General features: G+C 38.8%; 3 protein-coding genes across 3 annotated transcripts in view; 2 read left to right on the forward strand and 1 right to left on the reverse strand.

The window, feature by feature from the left end:
• LOC140244965 (histone deacetylase 6-like) overlaps positions 1 to 4,484 on the forward strand; it is an 89,222-nt gene extending 84,738 nt beyond the window's left edge. The window contains exon 36 of the mRNA XM_072324576.1: positions 564 to 4,484. Within this exon, the coding sequence (XP_072180677.1) occupies positions 564 to 635 (72 nt within the window). The 3' untranslated portion in view covers positions 636 to 4,484. The remainder of the gene's footprint in view (positions 1 to 563) is intronic.
• A 1,220-nt stretch (positions 4,485 to 5,704) lies between these two features.
• Positions 5,705 to 18,672, reverse strand: LOC140244978 (m7GpppX diphosphatase-like). The gene is made up of 4 exons (XM_072324579.1): positions 18,462 to 18,672; positions 17,395 to 17,552; positions 16,212 to 16,409; positions 5,705 to 5,968 (listed from the first exon to the last, which is right to left on the reverse strand). The coding sequence occupies exons 1-4, from the start codon at positions 18,670 to 18,672 to the stop codon at positions 5,705 to 5,707; spliced, it is 831 nt and encodes a 276-aa protein (XP_072180680.1).
• Positions 18,673 to 21,948: 3,276 nt separating this feature from the next.
• Positions 21,949 to 23,687, forward strand: part of LOC140244991 (uncharacterized) — a 129,308-nt gene continuing 127,569 nt past the window's right edge. Inside the window, exon 1 of the mRNA XM_072324586.1 lies at positions 21,949 to 22,054. The gene's annotated coding sequence lies outside the window, so the exon portion shown is untranslated. The remainder of the gene's footprint in view (positions 22,055 to 23,687) is intronic.

The following is a 23,687-nucleotide window of genomic DNA, read 5'->3' on the forward strand; positions in this document are numbered from 1 at the left end:
TAGTCTTACACTATGTATGATGTCAATAATAATTTTCTGACATTTTTGGTATGTGAAGGACAATCCCAACCAGCTTGAGCCAGCTTGAGTCCTGTATCATACTGTAAAATCTACAAAATAACAGATCCCGTCTCTGTTCTATGATCTTGTCGCTTTGATGCAAGGTTTCTTTAGCATTCAGCTTTCCCAGATCTTTAAGACCCGGGATTGCTAGATGCCAAGTTAAGTGTTGCAGTATTAAAGAGTATTAAAAACTCAGCATCAACCAGCAATTATATTGTCAAAAAACTGACAAACATCTGTTGGCAGTCACTATCAAAGAATGTATTTTCTTCTTAAACACTTTGGCTGCAGAGCTGAAATCTTTCGATTATGGCATAGTCAGAAAGGTCATATTGTTCTTATTGTGTTCATACTTTGACAGAGTAGAATCTGCAATTTGCATGTGTATTCAGTACTCTGGTGGCATACTGCTGTCACTCATTACGTTTGTTGAAGGATAGACGGATGTGCAGATGAGTGAGTGAGTTGAGAACTCAATTGCACCATTGCTATTCATGCAGGTTCTCATCCCAGCAAAGAGAGCCGCACATATTAGCAAGTTTGGAGAAGACATACCAGGGATGGAGAACTGAACCACCTATGGATAAGTTCCAACCAATCAAGAACACGGTGCCTGCCTCAAGCACCAATGGATGAGATCCTGTACCGAAGATGAAGGTGCAATACCTGCCTTTAGCACCAGCAGTCATAGAGGATGTACCAATGGAGGAGATCAATTATATGAGAATAGGATATGGTACCTTCATATAGCACCAGCAGCCAAGGAGGATGTACCAGATGGTGACTGGCAGTGCATTTGATTGGCATTGGCCTTTTGTGATTAGGTTACATTTTTTGAGATGTTGCTCTTTGTATTTTCTTTAGGCAACCTTTTTCAACACGATATTCATTGTTAAATGTCTTTCGTATCATGGAAGCGTACTCTTCCTTTGTCACAGTGAAATGCAGGCACTTTGTCGTATTCAGGTGCAGTCTTCAAAATTTATCAAATCACAATATACCAAGTTGTATATTGTGTTACTTTGTATGCCTGTGCTTATATGCTCTGGCAATAGGTTATGTGTGTGTGTGTGTTGAACATTCTAGAAGGTTTTGCTGTAACTCATGCAAAACCCGTGCCCAAATTCTCAATGCCAAAAATGTGTTGGTCATTATTTTGTTGTTCTTTTTTTTTTTAAAGCAATGCAACTCTATATATTGTATCTATTTTTTGTATTTTTTTTTTCAGCAGGAAGAAATGTTAGGTCTTCAGCAGATCAATTTACTGTGTTGAAATTTGTCCAGATTTGATTTATTGGTCCTTAATCAGGTGTGCTTTATACAAAGTGTGTTAGAAATGTTCTACTTCTACTTCTATGGCGCTTCTCATCAAAGCCTGTTCAGCAGTTGGATGTTATGTTATAGAAGTACAAATTGTATGTGCCTTTACTCACAGTTGATAACAGAGTTTACCACTATTGGTTTTCTTTATGATCAGAGGCACTGATAATCTCAGGCATAATGATGGCTGCAACTTGTACACAGACTTTTATGTGACCCGCCATGACAAAAGGATCTGAAAGTCGCCGACGGCTGAGACGAGAAAATCAAGTTTGAAGTGAGATCATAAAAATCAGTCAAAACAATCAAATTTCTGTTTTTGACATGTTGTAAAATTTCTGTTTTTGACATGTTGTAGTCTAATGTTTCATCTATAATCTGCTGAAATTTTGAAGCTAAATTATCAGAGGAAAGGCAAGAAATTAGCATTTTTCTGGTCCGCGATTTTCTGATTTTTCAACAAAACTGATGGTGTCCGAAGATTTGGATTTAGCGCCACAGATAAACTCCACCCCTAGCAACAAGGGAGTGATCTTATTAGTCAGTGCGTGGCATCCTGGTTACTGATTTGGTCGGTGCATAGACTGCTGGCACTAAACTTGAATGAACATCGTGGAGGTTGCTATAAGCAGACCTTCTATTGTCAAGAGGTGAAATCTGTCTTACCTCCCCTTGATCACGATTGCGTTGGAAAGAAAACTTTGAAGGCAGTTTTCTTGAAACGTCGAGTTCCTAGACCACTCACAAAACCATCGATATCTCCGCAACAGAGTACTTCTGTGAGTCTTGTTATATATGAAATTGAAGTGGAAGAGTAAGGAAATACATGTGTAATGTCATGTCATTTTCAGAAAATTGACCTCCCTCGACTTTTGGATCCTTTTGTTGTAATGGGTCACATATTATTAGAATAAGGTTTTGCTGTATCTTCATGGTCATTATGAGAGGGTGTTTTTGTTGCTTCATTTTTCCATTTTGCCTTACATTTCACGTCACCATTGATCTAACACACAAATTATATCGCTCATAACATGTTACTTGAATGGGAATAGACTTTTCCACAAAAAGATCTGTAGAACTACATAGCACGAATATAGCCTGATACTTGTATAAAGCATCAACACATTATTCTATATGTTCAGCAATAACTAACCATTGCAAAACAAAAACGAAAAAAAAAAAAGGAAAAAGAGTAATTTGCATTTCTCTCTTTCTTCCTTTTTTTAGATCTAATATATATGTGTACTCTTGGGGCTTTCAGATATTGGAATTCCTGCAAGATTCAATGCATGGCACAACCACCTTTCACAAATATTTGGGAAGGTAAAGGCTTGTGCTTCTACATGATGGCTGCATTTTGGTGTTTTGGTGTGTGCTGTTTTGTTTTGTTTTGTTTTTTTCAGACCCACTGATATAACCGTTCACTTGACTTCACATCAAGTATTTCACCGCTTCTTCAGTGCCTACGTAGTGAAGCACTTTGCTTAAAAAAACAAAACAAAACAAGTATTGATCAGTAATGGATGGAAATTCCATGCATAAAACATGATTTTTTTCCCCCATAAAATGCTTATATCACAACAGTGTTTGTTTGCACAGAAGATGAAAGGAAAGAGAACTCACACCTTGATGAGGTTCATTCAAACTTATTTTATTCCTGATATGGGAAGAGTGCCAACGTTTTCTGGTTGAAAACAAACGGGACAAGAGTGAAAATTGTCAGTGCAACCTGAATGATATGAAGAGTTTTATTACAAAATGAGCTACTAAAAAGTGCCATTTTTAAACAGTTCAAGGTCCATCATCAGATAGAGCAAAATTAAACCTCTCCAGTAATACCTCACTTGTGACATGACAAGGAATATCCTGGATGTTATGATTAAAAATATCCTGTATTTTCTTTTTATTTTCTTTGTTTCTTAGCAGCTTTAATCACAAATATCTCTATTTAACAAAAATGGAGTTAGCTCATTTTGCGATAAAACTCTTTATGTGCAAACATGCTTTTGAATCTTGCATCAGATGGCAAGATTAATCGAACTCCTCTGATGTTATTGATATAACCCAAGGTACACGTACAGTTCTTTATTTTGAATGTGCATACAAAATGCCCAGCGTACATGGAATCAGTCCGGAATCCAGACAGTATGGAATGGAAATTCAATGGCTTGCATGATTCTGTTATCATACAAATGTGTATGTTTGAAAGTCTTTCATTAGAAAGGTATCCATATAATGGCAATCGGGAATCTTGTTTTTCCATGAAACTCTCACGAGTTGTAGTTTATTTGGAAACTTTCATGATACATGTTGTTTTGTAATGAGTTACCAAACTTCTTCCATTTGCTACTTTGCTTTGACTTGTTTTCCTTTTCAGAAAACTGCACTTGATCCAGGGTTATATTCCCATGAATATACATGTACGTACATGTAGGGGTGGCCTCTGATTACAAGTGTATAGCTAACAGTTATGGGCTCTGTTTCCACAAAATGTTGTATGCTTCAAATAAAAACATATATTCGAAAGACAAGCATTGAAATGCTTTGGCTGTTACATGAGTGTAATTGTCATTAATTAGAGAAGTGAATATTCATGATCCTGCACAGCACAATAAAACATTGGCTGCATTGCGTCCACATTTAAAATTAATAAACAATTCAAGTGAATAACCATGTAATCTTGAATGCACCGTGTATTTCTTATTGAGCACAGGGAGTGAGCAAAAATATCAATCCTAACATACTGGCTGACATAATTCATTTAATGCAACTCATTTTTGCTTGCTTTAAGTAATTTTACTTGAATGAGCTACAGTAGTTTAGAGAGATTTCCAAATGTGTATGCTTATTGCCTTTTACTAGTAGACTATACCAGGGTATTCAGGTTGTGGATGCCTAATGCAACCTTCTCACATCATGTGCCTACAGAGTAGAAAATCATGATTGTCAAGATGGCTACTCATATTTGCTGTGAATACTAGATACATGTAACACTGTAAACTGAGATGATGTGTGTGAACAATGTTTTATAAAATGATGTCTAGTTACATCTGACGTCCATAGATTTTCTACAAGGTAAGAAAGTTCTTAATTAATTTTAATTGTACCAGTACCAGTATACTGTAAAACAAGGCATGTTTGTGTGCATTTTAATTTCGTGAATTTTGTGAGAGCCAAGGTTCGCGAAATTAAAATGTGCAGGAAAGTATATGCATTGAAAGACAGTGGCAATTCATTTAAATTTCATGCTGCAAAAAAGGCCATCGTCTCCAATTCGAAAATTTTATGCCGTGAATACATCATCTTTTAAAGTACTTTATATTCAATCCAGAATCTAAATAATGTTGTTTAACATGATTTTCATTCACCACAATTCAATATGGAAGGGAGGCCTTATTCTCCTACATGTATTTCTCTAAAATGTTCTATATCTTAACCCTAACTTACCTGGGCTATTTTGTGAGCTTAAAGTCCTGGGGGGGGGCCCTTATGATCTCAGCCGCGCGTTCGTTACAAAAATTGGCACACACGTCACCCATGATGCAATATATAGGGCTGTATTGTTAAATTTCAATAAATCGCTTTATTTTATCTTATATGAATTAACTATGTTAATTTATGCATAAAATTAGAATTTGGCTGGAAATCATTAAACAAGCCCCCATACTTCAAAATTTTTTGCTTGAGGACTCTTTGGTGAATTCTGATTTAATTTAGGTCAAAAAAAAAATTGGTACCAATTTTAATTTCTTATGTATTTTATTGTTTTTATAATTTCTTATGTATTTCTTCGTTTTTGTACTTTTTGTTTTTTATTGTTTTTTCAATGGGAATCATTGGCAACACTATTTCAATCATATAGGAAACATAAAATTAATTGTTTTTAACCTCTAAAAGTAAAAATAATGATACAATTACGAATTTCAGATAGAAACCTGATTTGCATTGGTTTTGTACACAAAATCACGTTTTTGAGCAATTTTCAGTCTGACATGCATTTACATAATGTTGAGTAACTTCGAAACTGCGTACCTGGACGTCGCAAATTTGGTCTTAAAAGTTGCGCAAGGCTTCAAGGTAAATTGTCATGAATCGCCATGTGGATGCGTTCTCGCGTTGCGGAGATGTCGCGCGAAGTGTCGAGGGGGGCCATTACTTGGTTTTCAAGTCAATGTTTTGATTTGCACAGGTTTACACACACACAAAAAAAAAAAAAAATGATACATTTTATCAGGTAGGCAGCACACAAGACATGCTTATCTGAACCACAGATGCACAGAGAACTTATTAAAGAATCCTTTATCCATAAGCATATGTCCGATCACGCCATTAACTTCCTCCGTTTTGCATCGCTGGTCACCTCTGCTTCCTCAAATCTTGCCAGTAGTGCATCGTCCGCTCGGAGTGGGTAAGGCAGGGTACAGTCCTGGTAGTACGACGGCCACGTCTCGATGTTCCTGATGACCGACGCTAGAGGGTGTGCCCGTTTCATCATGGGCCCCTCTGCTGTGCCCTCCTGCGGCCCAGCGCTTACAAAGTGAACGTGGAGGTGGTAGTAGGTTGGGGGATAGTGGAAGAAGACATTCTGCATGTCGTGGGGGACGCAAAACTTAGCCCGTATCCGGGCACTTACCCCCTGGGCAACCACCCTCCGGATAACTACCACCCGGATAATTACCCACCAGGTCTATTCCCCCTTAGGGCAACTACCCCCCGGACAACTACCCTCCTAGGGCAATCACCCTCCAGGGCCATTACCCCCTAGGACAACTACCACCCGGTCATCTACCCTCCTAGGGCAACTACCCCCAATGGCAATTACCCCTAGGACATCTACCCCCCAGATAATTACCCCCTTGGTAACTACCCCCTGGATGACTACCCCCCGGATAACTACCCCCCAGATAACTACCACCCGGATAGCTACCCCCTGGATAACTACCCCCCGGATAACTACCCCCTGGATAACTACCCCCCGGATAACTACCCCCTGGGTAACTACCCCCCGGATAACTACCCCCTGGATAACTACCACCCGGATAACTACCACCCGGATAATTACTCCCCGGATAACTACCCCCAGGATAACTACCACCCGGATTACTACCCCCCCCCCCCCCGCCCCCGAAAGTTACCACCCGTTGTAATTTTTCCATAAGTTCATAACACCATATCAGAAGATGCACCTTTCTCTTACACTGTCATCATTTACTCTTTTGGCTTGCCATTTTCTACCGTTATAACACATTAGACGATAAACATAAGCAAAGGAGAGTTGATTGCACTGCAATTCATATTCCCTTAACATTAGCGAGGGACCCTTCGATTAAAGCCATAATTTCTGATAGGATCCGGGCACGGTTTTATAAAAGTTATCAGTCCTGATAAGCTGTCAGTTCCACACAATTACCAATCGTTGTAGGTCGATCAAAGCAGGTCCATGGTAACAAGTCAGTGACTCGAGCTTATCAATCAAGCAGAACCCATGGTTTTATTGAAATTATTAGAGAAAACAAGATGTCATAACTGGCAACTTTTATCAAACGGTGCCCTAATCTGTCATAAGAGTAAAATTACAGCTTGTTTTACATACAAGTAGAATTGTGCTAGTTTTCAAATTAAATGTTCTCGACACTGAAATCAAGTTCAAATATAAGTTAGTCTGATTAGAAAGAGTAAAATATTACGAGTTTCACGGTATTTCTTTTCTTTTCTTTTTTTTCTTTTTTTTTTTACAAAACACCCCTAGTTGTTAACGAAGTCTTTTGTCCTGCACCCTCTTTTTGAATATATCTATAGAGAGTTGTAGTTGACAGAATCTTTTTTGCATTATAGGGCTGCTCTGTTTTATTCCGGCCATTTCAAGAGTTTTTTTTTTTCACAAAAATTTGAAACCTTCTTGGAATAACATGCTCTTTAATATTTCGTAAGGGGTTTCTAATTATCTCACCCAAAAGATGTTTAAAACCTGAAGTTAGGTCTCGACTAAAACCAGACGATATGAAAAAATGTTGGGTTTTTTTTTTCCAATTCAAATAGCAAACGTTGTTCGAAAATAAAAATGAGAGACGTAATTTTCTGGGGGAGAGTTACTGTAAGAGGGGTGATTGATTGGAGCCTAATTTTAATAAGGAGTAATTGTCAAGGGAGGTAATGCTCCGCGGTGATCATACCAAGGAGGTGACAATCTCTTCCCACATCCTTGATGCTAGTTGTTAATGCCCAATGATGCAGTAGGGCAATTCTGAAATGAGTGTTAACGGTATAACTGTAATATAGTTACAAAATTGATGAAACAATGCAAAGAAAGCAAATTAAGACAGAGACGAAGTACACAAATAAAGATACAGTGAACTCCCGTTACAACGAACACGGTTATAACGAAATTTCGTTATAACGAAGCAAAACTTCTGGTCCCAAAATTATCGCCATTAAAGTCTATGGTACAAAATTCGCTTATAACGAAGACGGTTATAACAAAATTTTCGTTACCACGCAGTCTTTTCTGAGCGCCACTGACAAAGAAAAACAAAAGAAATGTGCTCCTTTACAACGAAATGCGGATCGCATTCGAAAATGCGTAGCGGAACAAGCATTTTTATAGCTTCTCTGCATGCATGAGCGAACGCTTGACATCATTATATGTTCACTCCGTGTATCACGCACAGTTTCCGAGGGGAACCTGCGTTATTGTAATACAATAATCTGAATTCAGATAAGGTTTGTTTCATTGTTCCGAAGTCCTTTGATACAAAACACACAGATTTTGATACAACTAAATGTCCGTAATAGTTCGGAAATGAAATATTAAGCACATTTTGGCGTTATTCCAAAGGTTCGTTAATCCCATGATAAATATGTTTCTTATTCTTATACGGTTCGTTAGTCCGAAAATGATAGGAATTCAAAACGTTCGTTAATCGGAACATTACAAAAAGAATCGTTAATCCATGGTGGAAAAAGGTGAGTACACTAACAAAACTTAAGAATTGCAATCCTTATAATCGTTTTAAGATAAATAAATCTTCGAAATAACTAACCTGTCTAATTTTTTTTTTTTTCATTAACAAACTTTCTTCGGAATAACGAACCTTATTTCATTTCGGATGAAAAAGCCTTCGGAACAACGAACTTTCTGAATAGTGAACCTTTCTCATTTTTTTTTTTATTTATAGTTAACCTTCAGAATGACTAACCTCATTTCATTTTCAGATCAACGAACCTTCGGAAAATGAGCAATATATTATTTTAACTTAAATTATGAACTTTCGGAATAATGATTCTTCGGAAATGCGAACCTTCAGATAAACAAACCATCGGAATCCCGGGAATGGCAAAACTTCGGAATAAGGAGCCTTCGGAGTAACGTAGTTAAGTAAAAAAAAAAATAAATAAATAAATAACCTTTGGAATATCGAACTGTAACCAAATCCTACACCGTCATTTTCTACACATGTGTGACAACACAAACAACTTTATGCTCTTTTTAAAATGTAATATTTAAACGAAATTAAAAAGGTACTCTCCCATTTCACATAGCTTTCCAGCGTATGATGATGATTCAACAAACAGAATTTTTTTTTTTTTTGCGTGGTTTCCTTCTTTTCGTTATACATTGCATATTATTATAACGATATTTCGCTAAAACGAAAAAAACAACAACAAACAAACAAACAACTGTCGGTCCTGGGCATTTCGTCCTAACGGGAGTGCACTGCACATGAACACACACGAGATAAATCCCTTGTAATGAGAGAAAGAGGAAAGGTGAGTAATGAATGACAGGAATAGACTACCTTCACGGTACATGGACAGAGAAAAGGGAGAGGGAAGAGGAAGATGATGGGTCAAAACCAGGGCACGTGAGGCATGAGATATAAGCTCCTCAAAATAAAGAAGTGTTACATGGAGTTGTGGTAAACGATAGACGATTGTGGTAAAAAAAAATGCTAAAAGTGAAGTGTAACATTTCTTCAAAATGGCTTTAGTTCAATGATAAAGGCATTCAAACTTAAAACTTTTTTTATACTACTATCAAGAGAAATCCGAAATTTCGGAACAGTAAAAGAAAATACAGATTTAGCGAAAATAGTTTTGGTTAAAGGCATTGACATTTACTGGATTACCGGGTAGGATATGCAGGGACAGTTTCGTTTTTGATGAACATAGAGTCAAAATACAGAAGGGAGGAATTAAGCTTGTACATAAATCGTCCTAAATGCAAACGATACATATCGTAAATCCTTAAGATGTTGTTTTCATAAGATGAAGTATCAGTATGGCATCTTCCTGGCAAATGATACAAAGAACTTCGTTTCCTGTAGTAATAATATTCTTTTTATTAAAAGTAAAAGTTGGGGGGGGGGGGGGGCAATGACCCGGGAGGTAGCTATTCAGGGGGTAATTGATTGGTGCACTGTCCTGGGGGTAATTTTCCTTTTGATAGTTATATAGGGGAGGGGGAGTTATAGGCCTACTTATCCGGGGTAATAATTCACGGGAAGTTATCGGAGGGGGTAGTTATCGGGTGGAAGTTATATGGGGTCTAGTTATCGGAGGAAGGGGTAGTTAACCTGGGGATAATTATACTGGTGGTAATCATCTGGGGGGTAGTTATCCGGAGGGTAATTATCCGGGGGGTAATTATCCGGGGGTAGTTATCCGGGGGTAGTTATCCGGGGGTAGTTATCCGGGGGGTAGTTATCCGGGGGGTAGTTACCCAGGGGGTAGTTCTCCGGGGGGTAGTTACCCAGGGGGTAGTACTCCGGGGGGTAGTTATCCAGAGGGTAGTTCTCCGAGGGGTAGTTACCCAGGGGGTAGTTCTCCGGGGGGTAGTTATCCAGGGGGTAGTTATCCGAGGGGGTAGTTATCCAGGGGTAGTTATCCGAGGGGTAGTTATCCAGGGGGTAGTTTTCCTAAGGGGAATAGCCCTGGGGGGTGATTGCCCTAGGCGGGTAGTTGTCCGGGGGGTAGTTGTCCTAGGGGGTAATTACCCTGGAGGGTAATTGCCCTTGGAGGGTAGCTGTCCGGGGGGTAGTTGCCCTAGGGGGGAATTTTCCTGGGGGGTGATTATCCGGGTGGTAGTTATCCGGAGGGTGGTTGCCCAGGGGGTACTGTTCCTAGAACCGTCTCTGATGCAGTTCTGTTGACATGGATAGAGTGCAAAAGGTACACACATAGGGTGTATAAAATGAGCAGAAAAATGGGATGAACGCTGAATTTTGTGGAGGGTCTGCGTCTGGGAGTGAGTGCATATGAACAGTGAATACCAGAGCTATTCTTAACTCACACTGCGCCAGAACAAATTTGAAATTATTTTGTATGTGAATTGAACCATATCTTCTTTACAAATGTTCGTTGGTATGTGTTCAGTAGACGTAACGTGTGAGCTTCATAATCTCGTGCAAGGTGTTTCACCTGTTGGTCAACTGATTTGTGATTTCAACAGCCATCAAATTGATTTAACAGAACTACACAATTGTATGCATCTAGGGCCTACATATACATGTATTATACATGTTTGAGTGCCTGTGTATAAGTGTGTGTATTTGTGCTTGTACGTTGCATACTATCTACATGATACACATGTTGAGATGTATATTAGGAGACACTGTAAAGTTAACAGTACAAATGTATAACCATTAGTCACACAAAAGAGCATTGAACATGTGTAGAAAATGATACCAAAATCAGAGTTAAATACCATGGTACAATGCACATGTGAACTGAAGCATAAAGTGAATTGAACATTTAGAACTGGAGTAGGGTTAAAGATTATAAATAAATATCTATATCTGTCTGTACACAAAACAAAATTCAAAGGAAAAGGTTAATTTGTTAATCACAGTTCACATTTCACAACCGGCAATCTACGTACATTGCACTCCCGTTATGATGAGCACGGTTTTATTACAAACTCTTGTTATACAACAAAATAAATATTCACATCTCACAATTATTATCCCTATATCTTTATAAACTTAATGGTTTGGCTTAAATAACGAAAATCAGATACGTTGTATAACGAAAGAAAATTGCCGCTCTTGAGTATTGCGTTATCTGTATTTGTAAAGGCAGAGTCCAAAAGTTTTAAGGCGACTTTCTGGTCACCTGACCTCATTACTCCTCTAGCAGAGACTTTACACCCCAGGGCTTCACACCACAGGGGCGGATCCAGGGAGGACCGCAACCGGCGCACGCCCCCCCCCCCCTTTATTTTTTGTTGAAACAAAAGAAATAAAAAGAAAAAATGGGGGGAGGGGTGCGTGCGCCCCCCGTTTAATTTTGTAAACACGCCCCCTCTTTACGGAATTCCTGGATCCGCCCCTGCACCAAGCATCTCTTCATCAATGAGAGATTGATCTCACCGGGACGCCTTATCTAACGGGAGACTATGATCTAGCTGTGATCGCGGAAATATGCGAACCATGTGCGCGCAGCGACATCACGAGCGCGAGGCGCGACGTCCCCCTTGCCGCCGGGGTCATATGACTTTATATTTTGAATCAAAAATTTATTCTTCAGTGATTGGTTGAAAGAGCTTAACGTGATTATAGGTACTTTCAGCTATTTCAGAATGTTAGCATGCTTGACACTCCATGGCGTTCTATTTGCGATATGACGTCACTTTGTATGACGATATTTCCAAATTCATACCGTATATTCCCCCCCCCCCCCAAAAAAAAGAATATAATCGGATGTTTTTGCAATAGATTAGTTTATCAATTAAAATGAAATTTAACGGTATGAAATTATAACTTATTACCTACATCTTGCAGAAAACCCCATTCAATTTGCGTCAGTGGTCACAGATAATGAGGATCTTTCTTTTTTAATTTTGTTTTATTATAGGTTTTCCCATCCATTTTCGCACTTTTGTCATTCACTTTCAAAGATTTATTATTCAATTTCGTCCCGAGAAGCACGTGGAACGCAAATCCTAACTTCAATTTCGTCAATTATTGTAATTCATTTTTCGTCAAATATTTTCGAAGACATAGCATTCAAAACCGTCAATTGTCATTCAAATTCATCCCTCCCGCTGACGGATCGCAGAATATGAAGATCAAATTCGTTTTTGTTCACACAATTTCATGAATTTTTCATTCAAATTAGCCAGATGTTGTCGATTCTTTATTTTGAGGGTGAACCAAATTTAAGCCGACATATTTTTACTTTCTCTCGTAAATTGTATCGTTACACATTATTCCCTGACCATTTGCTTAGGGCGGACGTCCACTTGGGCGCGGACAAGCCCCGGAAGGGTTGCGGAAGCAAATTTTGTTATTTCGGCATCCTGTCCGCGGAATAACTTTGTGAATCGGCTTGTCCTGGGACATTCCTAGGACTGTCCGCGGACTGTCCGCGGACTGTCCGCGGACTGACTGCGGACATTCCTAGGAATCACTCCGGAAGAGCGCGAAATACCTCGGAATATGCTAATCGTAGCCGGGCAGCGCGGAAACATCTAGGATTACACCAGGAATGAACGCGGACAATTAGGATGCCTTCCGGACAACACAAGTTAGGCATGCGGACAAACTGCGGACAATACCAGGAAAATGGAAAGGTATAAATTTGGCGCTGACTTTGACTTTTCCTCATTTGACTGCTAGCCGTCATTGATGCTCCTTGTTGTGCTTCCGCAGTAGCGGCTGATATTATAATGATTGGTCAAGATTATTTGATAAATGTGACCACCAAAAGTCGAAGAATAGGATTGTCTGCATGTCAGCTGCCGACTCATTTTTTTTTTATTTGTCTCATCTGGGAGAACAATTTTTTTCTCTGCCTACAGTCACATGGATGATATTCGCAACCTTTTTGAACCATATATATATATATATATATATATATATATATATACATATACATATGTATATATAATCATGTTGATAAGGTAGTCCACGTGTGGGCAGAATAAAAAGATAAGTAACAAAACTGCAACAAAGTTCATGCTGTATTCACCAACGATTTATTTCTTCACAAGAAATAAACCGTTGGTGAATACAGCATGAACTTTGTAAAGTTCATGCTGTATTCACCAACGGTTTATTTCTTCACAAGAAAAAGAAAAACCGTTGGTGAATACAGCAGGAACTTTGTTGCAGTTTTGTTACTTATATATATATATATATATATATATATATATTTATATACATATATATTCTTTATTCCCTTTTTTTTTTTTAGACCTGTGCTTTATCCATCGTTAAGTATGTTATTTACATGTTTTGGCTGATACTTCTGTAGAGCATGCCAAAATGATCCTAGTCATTAAATTTGTTTTGCTTTCTCTCATTTTTACCCTTGTGCATCTCTAACCCTCTCTTATTTTGATCACTTTTGAACATTTTCAAGTCCGAGAATTTTTTTCTTCATGCTTAGAGCTTACTAGCCTATTGTCAATGAAGTGTAAAAATGGGGAAATATTTTTAACCTACTTTAATTTACTTTTGTTGGGGGGGGGGGTTCAGCTGGTCTGTCAAATTGGACAATCGAGTTTATTTGCAACTAAAACAAAAAGAAGAAAAAATTATTAGGTAATAAAAACTACGAAAATCGTGCAGGTAACGAATATTTCTGAAATGATTTGTGATGCTTAATGTGTACTTAAATATATACACTCAGCAAAAAACAAAAAAGAAAGGCAGAAATTTAACACTTTTTCGAGTTCATGATTTATTGCTTTTTCTCTCATTTCACTTGAATTTTGAAGTGACAGAAAATTCTTCATTTTCCTCCATCATCTTTAGCTTTCATTGTTATTTTGGGCTTCAAAGATATTACATTGTAATGAGACCACATGTATATCTTTGCAATTTAATTCATGCTTTTTAGTGTGATGAATTTGTTTTTTGTTCTAATATGTTGTATCATTAGAAAGCATTTACGTATGAATAACAAGTTGTTCATGTTTACATAATACATTAACATTTAGCCAAAAATTCTATGCTTTTTTTTTTTCTTAGTGTACTTCCACCTACTTTTATGATTTTTCAGCTGGGCTGTCACATGGGACAACCTAGTTTCTTGGCAAATAAAATACGAAAACAACATACAGGAAAATGTACTATAGTAAGTAATAGGAACCAGGAAAGTCACTCAGATGAAAAATAATTTCTGAAAAGATCAAATCAAAACAAACTTACTAGGAAGTTATGGGGCCGATTTCACTTCTTTCTGGTTGCTTTTGGCACAGTCTCTACTACCTTCTTCTTTGCCTTCTGGGACCGGAAATTCCTTAGATTTACCTGTTCTTCATCACTAGACGAAAGGTGTGCCTGTGATGGGGATATTTGCATGGGGGCCTCGCCTCCCTTCTTGCTCATTTTGCGTTTCATTGGCATGACGCTCGCGGAAAGTGTCGACATTTTCGTGTCTGGATCACAAAATTTCCGCATCGGTTCCGGACACTTGCATATATACATCCGCATCGGCTCCGCGCTGTCCTAAAACATTCCTGGTGTCTTCCGCTTTCATTCGGGAAGCTTCCCCACACCGCGGGATTCTTTCCGGAGCGTGTGCGGAAGGAGCGGAAGGGTTCTGGACAAGCGGGACATCCTCAGGACATCGTCAGGACAAGTCGCCGAAGGTGTCAGGAAGTTCATTTCCGCGTCCAAATTTTGGTCTCGATCAAAATTTGGACGCGGAAATTTTTCTCTCTCCCGAAGGTGCGGAAACGCCCGGACATGTTTAGGACAGTGAGAGGACACGTTCAGGAACGTGCGGACAGGTTCCCGAAGGAGTGCGGAATACCAAATTTGCATTCCGGGGCTTGTCCGCGTCTTGTCCGCGCCCTAGTGGACGCCTGGTCTTAGACAATTCACAAGAAAAACATGGCTGCCAACCAAAATCCCGGAGAGCAGCAAACATAATTATGTTATCTATTCTTTGACATTAAACAAGCTACAATTCTACACTTAAAATTTTGTCTTTAATCATGTTTGCCTAGAAATCGTTTGTCAGTGTTTTCATATGCGAGACGGTACGTCTGTTTGTATCAGTGTGTACTCGGATTGCTTGTGTGTGTGTCTGTATCTGTGGTTCTGTGTGTGGGGGGGGGGGACACTTGTGTGTATGTTAACTCCTGACTGTAAAATGTGAACGGTTACAGGAAAAAAAAAATACATGAATGACTGGGAAATCACACCGGATAGAGATATGAGACGAATATGAATGAGAATTTAACGAAAATGATTGACAAAAGACGAAATCGATCCTGCTGTTTTGAGTGCTGCGAGTGAGACTGACGAATTTGAACTGTAAATGACGAAAATGTATGCCAAATGACTAAATTGAATTGACTTTATTTGAAAATGAACGACAAAAGACGAATTTGAAAGTAAGATTGCCCTATTCCCGACATCCCGCGACGAAATTGAAGTAAAAATTTGTGAAATTGAATGAAAAAAAGTTTGAAAATGAATGGGAAAACCTATATAGAACAAATTAAGATCATTGATTACAACATTTACAATAATCATTAAATGGTTACAAATCGCACAAAGACAAAAATGGTTACACAGAATAGAATGGTACGTCAGCAAAAATATAATACCCTTAATTTACATCCCCATCTTGACTGCATGTGCGGAATTTCTAGGTAGCAGGGAATGCGTGTAATAAGACTAAACGGCTAAACGAAGACAATGGATCAGTAATAACAACAACGACAACAAAAATACTATATTTTATGACCTACACTAACAAAAACAAAACAAAACAAACAAACCGGGAAATAGATCAGAGTAGAGCCTGGACTGTTTGTATTCACGATTACATAAACGTCACAAAATAAGTCAATGTTATATCAAAGGGCTCCTTACCATGCCTTTCTTCATGATGTTGGTCAAGAGAGGAAGATGCGACTTGTCCAAGTCTCGGAGGCAGCGGATGTCGCGTCGGTAGACGATGGCGATGAGGGAGAATTTCCCCTCCCCTTTCCTGTGTGACTTCATATCGGGCAGCAGGACGAAGCCAGTCCTTTCGTCCTGATCGTCGAAGACGATCCGATCGACTTCTGCCTTTTCTCGAGGATGTTGTAAATCCACTAAATGAGAGGGAGGGGGCATTATTATGGGAAAATTAGTCAGAATATTAACACGAATTTTTGGTGTGTCATGTGTGTGTGTGTGCGCGCGTGTATGTGTGTGTGTGTGTGTGTGTGTGTGTGTGTGCTTTCGCGAATACTTTTTTTTTATTGCTTTAGTTCTACATATTTCCTCATTTGAAATCTGTAATATTGAAAATCCGGAAGTTATTGTTATATAATTATACAGAGAGTGAATCATGTCTGGTGGGGGAGGGGGTGATGGGGGAGGGATGGGGGAGGAAGTGATACCATTTTCACCTTTGCCTTCGCATGCGTGGCATAGCCTATGATCACTACCCCCCCCCCTACATGCGTGATGTTAATTATACTGTTTGAACAAGTATTGTCTATGCGTTTCTGCAAATTATACATGAACTTGATGTAGGCATATAGATGAAGAAATACATAAAACATTAATGAATGCAAATGAATAGATATCTGATTACGCAAATTACAAACTATTATTCATGAAGGAAAGGGTGTGCAAGAAATAAAAAATACACTTGAAGATCAATTTATTTACTGGTCTGTGTACTCCAAACACCCAGAATAAAACATGGATAGGCGATCATGTTTTCTCAGATCCACAACCAAAACTTTGGAATCAACCACTTATACATCAGCTGTCATTTATATCATAGAAACATTCAAATCCAAACTGAAAACGTATTTGTTCCTCTCATGAGGAATACATAATCTGCAATCTATAATAAAACGTAACTGCGTTCCTAACCAGATTTATGTGTTTATATGTTATAGTTTTGTACACATGTATTTTTCTTGAAGCGTAAGGAGAGCACGGAAAGGAGTTTTGTTTGATTGTTTTATTTCCGTATTATGAAATCAACATATTCCATAGAGTAAGAAGAATGCACACGTGGACCTGTGCGCTATATCTGTATCATTACAACGTGTACCTGAACCTGTAGCTGCTTTTCTGAGAGGTACGGGAGAACGATGTTCTTGTAGTGTCGACACGTTTCGACGACCAAGCGCATATCCTGAAAGCCATACCAGGAGCTATACCTCTGAATGTGAAGCTCGGTAGCGGGACAGATGATCACAATCTTTGCACCTAAAAAAAAAAAAAAGAGCCACAAATAACATGATGTGACGAGCGCATGTTTCTCCTTGCAGTGGCGGATCTACGGGGGGTGGTGGTGGGGTAGGGGGTTAACCCCCCCCCCCCCCACAGCAAAAACCATAGCTGCAAGTTGTCCAAATTTTTCATCTAACCAGCTCTTCGATCCCACTCTCAAAGTCTGTTATCAAATTCATTACAGTACTTGCATGTGAAAATGAATACTGCATGGTCGCAGAGAAATTGAAAGTGCTGCTGAACGTCGAAGTCACTATTTACAGGAGATTATGGAGAAGATTAAAACCTGAATATACCTAGGCGGCCCCTAGAATGGTAATCGGACCTGTTTTGTTGTTGTTGTTGTTGTTGTTGTTGTTTGTTTGTTGTTGTTTTTTTCTACAACAACTTACCTTTCTACAGCCAGTGACTTTTCCACATGACACGACAGACCAAAACAATGAGCTACAATAATATGCATGGCTCATAAGTATAAATGTGTGTACAAATTTCTATTGGTTTAGGCTTGTACACATACGGAATTATACACAGAAGAAAAAAAAAATCAATCGATCATCATGCGTCTCGATATACTTTACCTGGATGCCTGTTGCTAGGGTAGCATTGGTAGGTTCCGTAAACATCATTTTGCATAGTACGGATGAGCACTGTATTTGGTGACGTCATCAATTTCCTGAGACCATCGGGTGCTGCAGAGAACGCGCTTTTCTGGAGTATCACAACAGCCGTCTTGTCGTTTCCCTGAGTGACGAAACTTCCTCCTCCTCCTCCCCCTCCTCCTCCTCCCCCCTCCTTCTCCTCCTCCTCCTTCTCCTCCTCCTCCTCCTCCTCCTCCTCCTCCTCCTCCTCCTCCTCCTCCCCCTGATGTATTGACAGGACACGTACCAGCTGCAGCCCGATTGTCAGCAATACCTGTGTTGCTAAACGTTCCAAGCACAGATATCGTGTTACTTGGCGCCCTACTGAGGAACTTGATGAACTTGAATCCACCAAAATTTTTAAATTCTGAAGACTTCGACTCTCTCACGTCTGTTTCAGACTCCACCTCGTGAATCTTGCGCTTTTTACCACGTCTCCGACCACGTCTCTTTCCCATTTTATCTTTCTCTGTTGACGTTGCATGCCCTGTGCTTTGTTAACAGGGAGTTATTTTTTGTCATTTTTCTGTTTGTTTGTTGTTGTTTTGTTTTGTTCCTGCATTGGCAATAATCTATTTCAGCCCTGAGTCGTTCGATTGCGCAATTCACGCACCGGATATTGGCAAACCTATGAAATCTGGCACGGTCTTTTGTCATCGTCCCTGCAAACACCGTCAAACAGTTACCGTGTCATATATAGTACTTTATAATTATAACCATCCTGATAGCAAATTTCGCTTATTTTACGACACTATATGTCTTGTTTATTGCGGTATTCCGAAATTTACCCAAAATAGCGACAGCTTTTGATAACGATACACATGAACAAGACCAACGACTATAAATTTGCGAATGTGGAACAAAAATTAGATTAAAAGGATGGTATCGCACTGACTGAGATTAGGGTTCAGCTATTTTTTTTTTTTTTTTATTGCGATACACTTAGAAACCACTTTATGAAATGTTACAGAGTATACTGTTCTATACGAGGAATTCAAATTTTAATTGATGTCAATTGTTTTTGAAATGACTGAGATGTCCCCCCCCCAAAAAAAAAAACAAACAAACAAACAAACAACCACAACAACAACCAACAACAACAAACAAACAAACAAAGCGATCCTAATAAAAGGTGGGTCCCACCTTTTATTGGGATCACTTCGTTTTGCATATCCCAGCCATTTCAAAACCAATTTTCATCTAATAAACTTTGAATGCATCTTAGAATTATGTACTCTTTCATAATATTTCATAAGAAGTTTCTCATTAGCTCAAAAAATGATCATCTAAAAAGGTTAGAAACCTGAGGTCCCATCCCATCCAAAGCTATACCCATCCCTTAAAAAATAGAAAGGAGCTGCTGTCTCTTTTTGATTCAATCGTTTTGCACTCCATGCATGGGCATGATTGGGTACTCCCTACAAAGACAAACGATATTCCTACGATAATGAATATAACACCTCAGTAAATTAAACAGCTTTCAAAAGCGTTCCTGTTCTGTAGTAGGTCCTATTATAGAGATACTCTTCTGAACTTGTTCAGAATGCATTTTTCGTTTGATGTGACCTTAAATCTCGAAATGCACTGCAGTCCTCATTGCTGTATATATGTTGTTTTTTTTTTTGACCGATGTTTTTCTCTTTCAGACCCAAAACGTGTATGTGCGTGTGTGTGTGTGTGTGTGTGTGTGTGTGTGTGTGTGGGGGGGGGGGGGGGCTGCAGTCCCAAAACCCTGTGGTTCCGCTGTCCGTGCAGTAAATGTCATAAAAAACAGACTGGTTCACTGGTTTCAAAACCCATATACCATGTAATGGATAATATCGCAATTAGTTTTATAAGTTCATCTCTGATGTGGACAGTAGGCCTATATACCAAGGACTGTACAGGGATCACAGAAAACATTCCATAGATTTTATAAAAGACGTGCACGCAATGACTGTAAAGGTTAGTATAATAATATTGTATACAGGGCTTTTTCTGGGGGCGGTGGTCTAATCAGGGAGGTGAGACACCTCTCTGACCTTTCTGAGGGAGAAAAGTGATCAAGCGGAGTGGAACAGGAGGGGAAGATTAATGGTCATACATACGCAGGATTATTATTATTATATATATATATATATATATATATTTTTTTTTTTTTGGGGGGGGGGGGGGGGAGGTTGCCCAAGTTAGTATAGGGTGGGTATATAGACCCTATCCATATCCCCCATCCCGCCACGAGTGTCGTTGGAGGCATTGTCCATCCGTCCGTCCGCCTTCCATCGCCTAATCAATTTTGAGAACAGCGTAACTCAAAAACTGTTTAAGGTATCCTACTGAAACTTTATCAAAACATATAGTTTATGTGTGTATGAGTGAAAGAATTAAGATGTGCCGATCATATTTTGAGTAGGGCCTACACATGCTCAAGGTCAAAGGTCATGGTCAAACTCTTCAAATTTCAGTTTTTCCCCATGCAATGCCTGAAAATATCAAAACAAGAAGAGATTTCTCTAGTGAATGTTTTGGGTCATGGGGTCAAAGGGCAACTATAGGTCAAGTGAAAATGCTAAAATTTCACTTTTTTTCTTTCTCCATTAAGTCGGAAATGGCTCAAGGTATCTTCATGAAACTTAGTGCAGATGCATAGGTCTACTGCCTAATAATGATTCTTGAGTGAATTTGGGGGGGGGGGGGGGTCATGGGATCACTGTGATCGAGGGTCACAGGTCAGATTAAAATGCCAAAATTGTTCTACATTGTATTATTGATATAGATGCTGAAATTACACTTTTCTCCATATCTTGGATATTACTCATTGCATGAACTTAATCAAACTAGGTATATAGGCTACTACTCAAACTGCACAACAGTTATTCTGTAGGGAAAGATCATTGAGATAATGTCGGAGTATGCAAGTGAAAATGTCAAAATGTCACAATTTTGCCCATATTGTGATACTGCTCAAAGTGCTGTCATGGAAATGTATGTTATCAGTTAGTGATTATTTGACGAATTGTGGGCCATGATGTCCAACTACACCAAATTTGCCCTCACAATTCAGATATCCATCCGAACTGAAACCTATACTGTAAAGAAAACAACAACAACAACAACAACAACACTCAGCGCATTTGTGACAAACATGTACAAGTCATTTTTTTTTTTTTTTTGCCAATTATGTGAACAGTGTTTTCTCGCATTAGCACAGACGTTCTACGCGTATTGGGAGAACCATGTGCGATAGTGTATTTAGCGGAGGCATACCAGCGGCCATAGCTAGCTGACATTTCTAGTTAACAAAATTGAAATGCAATAAAATCTGGTTCAAACTTTGAGTGGAATACTATTAGGCCTATAGGCCTATCTGGAAAATAATCATTCAGGATATAAAATAAGACGGTATGTTGGTTATTCGTTTAAGTTTCAAAAACAAACAGACACAAACTGAATTATCTGAGTGATTGAAAAAAAAAGTGTCTTTATTCTGTAACAAAACAAAACAAAAACAAAAGAAGTGTCTGAGCGTTTTCCTTTGCTTCTGTTTTTCCAAGCTGAAGACACACAGACGGCTGTCAGAAATAAGAGTGGGAGAGGGGGAAGATCGGTAACACAATTTGGTCTGATTGTCAAAATATTCAGAGTACTGCATGCTGCACTGATACAGTACACGTAATAGTGTTTCATAAATTTGTCATTCACAGTCTTAGCGCAATAAGTCGTTGCTCGCAGCATTCTAAGCGGAACATGACAGAGGGCGTGCGCATTTAGCACACTCATTATTGACTGTAGCCATATTGAATTGTCGTCTGACCACTTCTGTACCGATTACATTGACAGAATTTTCACAAGAATATAAAGGTAAGAAACACTTTAAATGATGTTCGGAGAGTTAAAAATCCACCTATGTATATTGACTAAAGGGTTTATTTGCCTTGGATTTGTAATATTCATGGTGCTTACAAGAGATAAACACGGCAACGCAATTCGTATTCTCGCGGCGGAAGACTCTCAACATCCTGGCATCTGCAAGTAGCATCCTGGCTTTTTGGTCGCCGAAGTTCCCGGACTGTAAACAAGGAAATGTGCGCTGCACATGTGTGCCGACTGGCAGACACGAGCGTATTGGCAAACAACAGCAGGAGAACGTGAGAGAAGCGATGTGACCTTCATGGAATGGAATAGAGGCAGCAGCATGAAGCAAAGATCTAGGAACAAGCCAGAGCTTTTTTCTTGGTGTAGCTTTAGATCTGTGTGGACACTGTGACAGTGTGAGGCCTGTGTCTTTGTTCAAATCTGAGTGTAAATTTTAATACTCTCTCGCTAATTCCACTGTCTTGATAATTCAGTGATGATTTGGGATAAATGTACACTGTAGACTACAGTAAACTTTTACTACCATACACTACTACAGAGTTGCAAGTACTAAGTGCTAGTGTGACATGTAAAACAGGCTTACTGCTGTGTCCAGTCCACTCCCACGGGATCCACTCGAGCTACGTGTAGCTCTAGCGTAGACAGAAAAATCTGTCGGTCCGGAGGAGTCTTTTATCAATTTTTGACTTTATCGGCTCTCCTCCATATATAGGAATGTATCCCCGACGACCAGACCTTTGTTCAGTCAAGCTCTATATCGTAATACTTGAGAGATGGATCTAACTGTTACAATTGTATCTTGGACTCTTATGAAAGCAAAGGGGCAAGCAAAACAAAGACAAAACTACAATTAACTTAATTTACCAAATACAAGGCCAGACTAAACAATACTGGTTGAGGTGAGGATTCAGGTTTATAATATTTTTTTTTGTGAGATAATGAGAAATCCTGTATGGAATATGGAAGAGCATCTAATTTCAAGAAGGATTCAATGATTATTTGATGAAAATTGGCCTTGCAATGGCTGAGATATCTTCAAAAGCGATCGTAATGAAATTGACAGGCCACGACTCTAATTAGGATCTGTTTGTTATTCCTTGTTTTTAGATAAAAATAATAATAATAATACTAAAAGGACATTTATATTGCGCAGCTACTATAATGTTATACTCTACTGCGCATTACAAAATGACATGCATACAAGAAATTCAAACAGAAAATACATTACTTCAAGAGATGACTTTTTAACCTGGCCTTACACTCATTAATTGTAACTGCTTATGTCTTACAAACAAAGGGAGATTATTCTATAATTTTGGTGCAGCGTACAAAAATGCCCTGTCACCAAGAGTAACTTTTGATTTCCCCGATGGATATTTCAATAATGTTTGATCCTGTGAACTTCGAAGATGATAAAATGTTTGAAATGATGTTTTTAACTCTACAAGTTCCTGTACAAATGTATGTACACTGGTGCTGTACCATGAATAGCTCTATATACAATTAGCAGAGTTTTAAATATGATTCTCTGCTTTACAGGCAACCAATGTAATGCACGCAGTAATGGACGACAATGAGAAAAACGAGGAGAATTACAAACTAATCTAGCACATGCATT

This window comes from Diadema setosum, chromosome 2 (genome assembly GCF_964275005.1).
Source record: "Diadema setosum chromosome 2, eeDiaSeto1, whole genome shotgun sequence".
NCBI classification, from domain to species: Eukaryota; Metazoa; Echinodermata; class Echinoidea; order Diadematoida; family Diadematidae; genus Diadema; species Diadema setosum.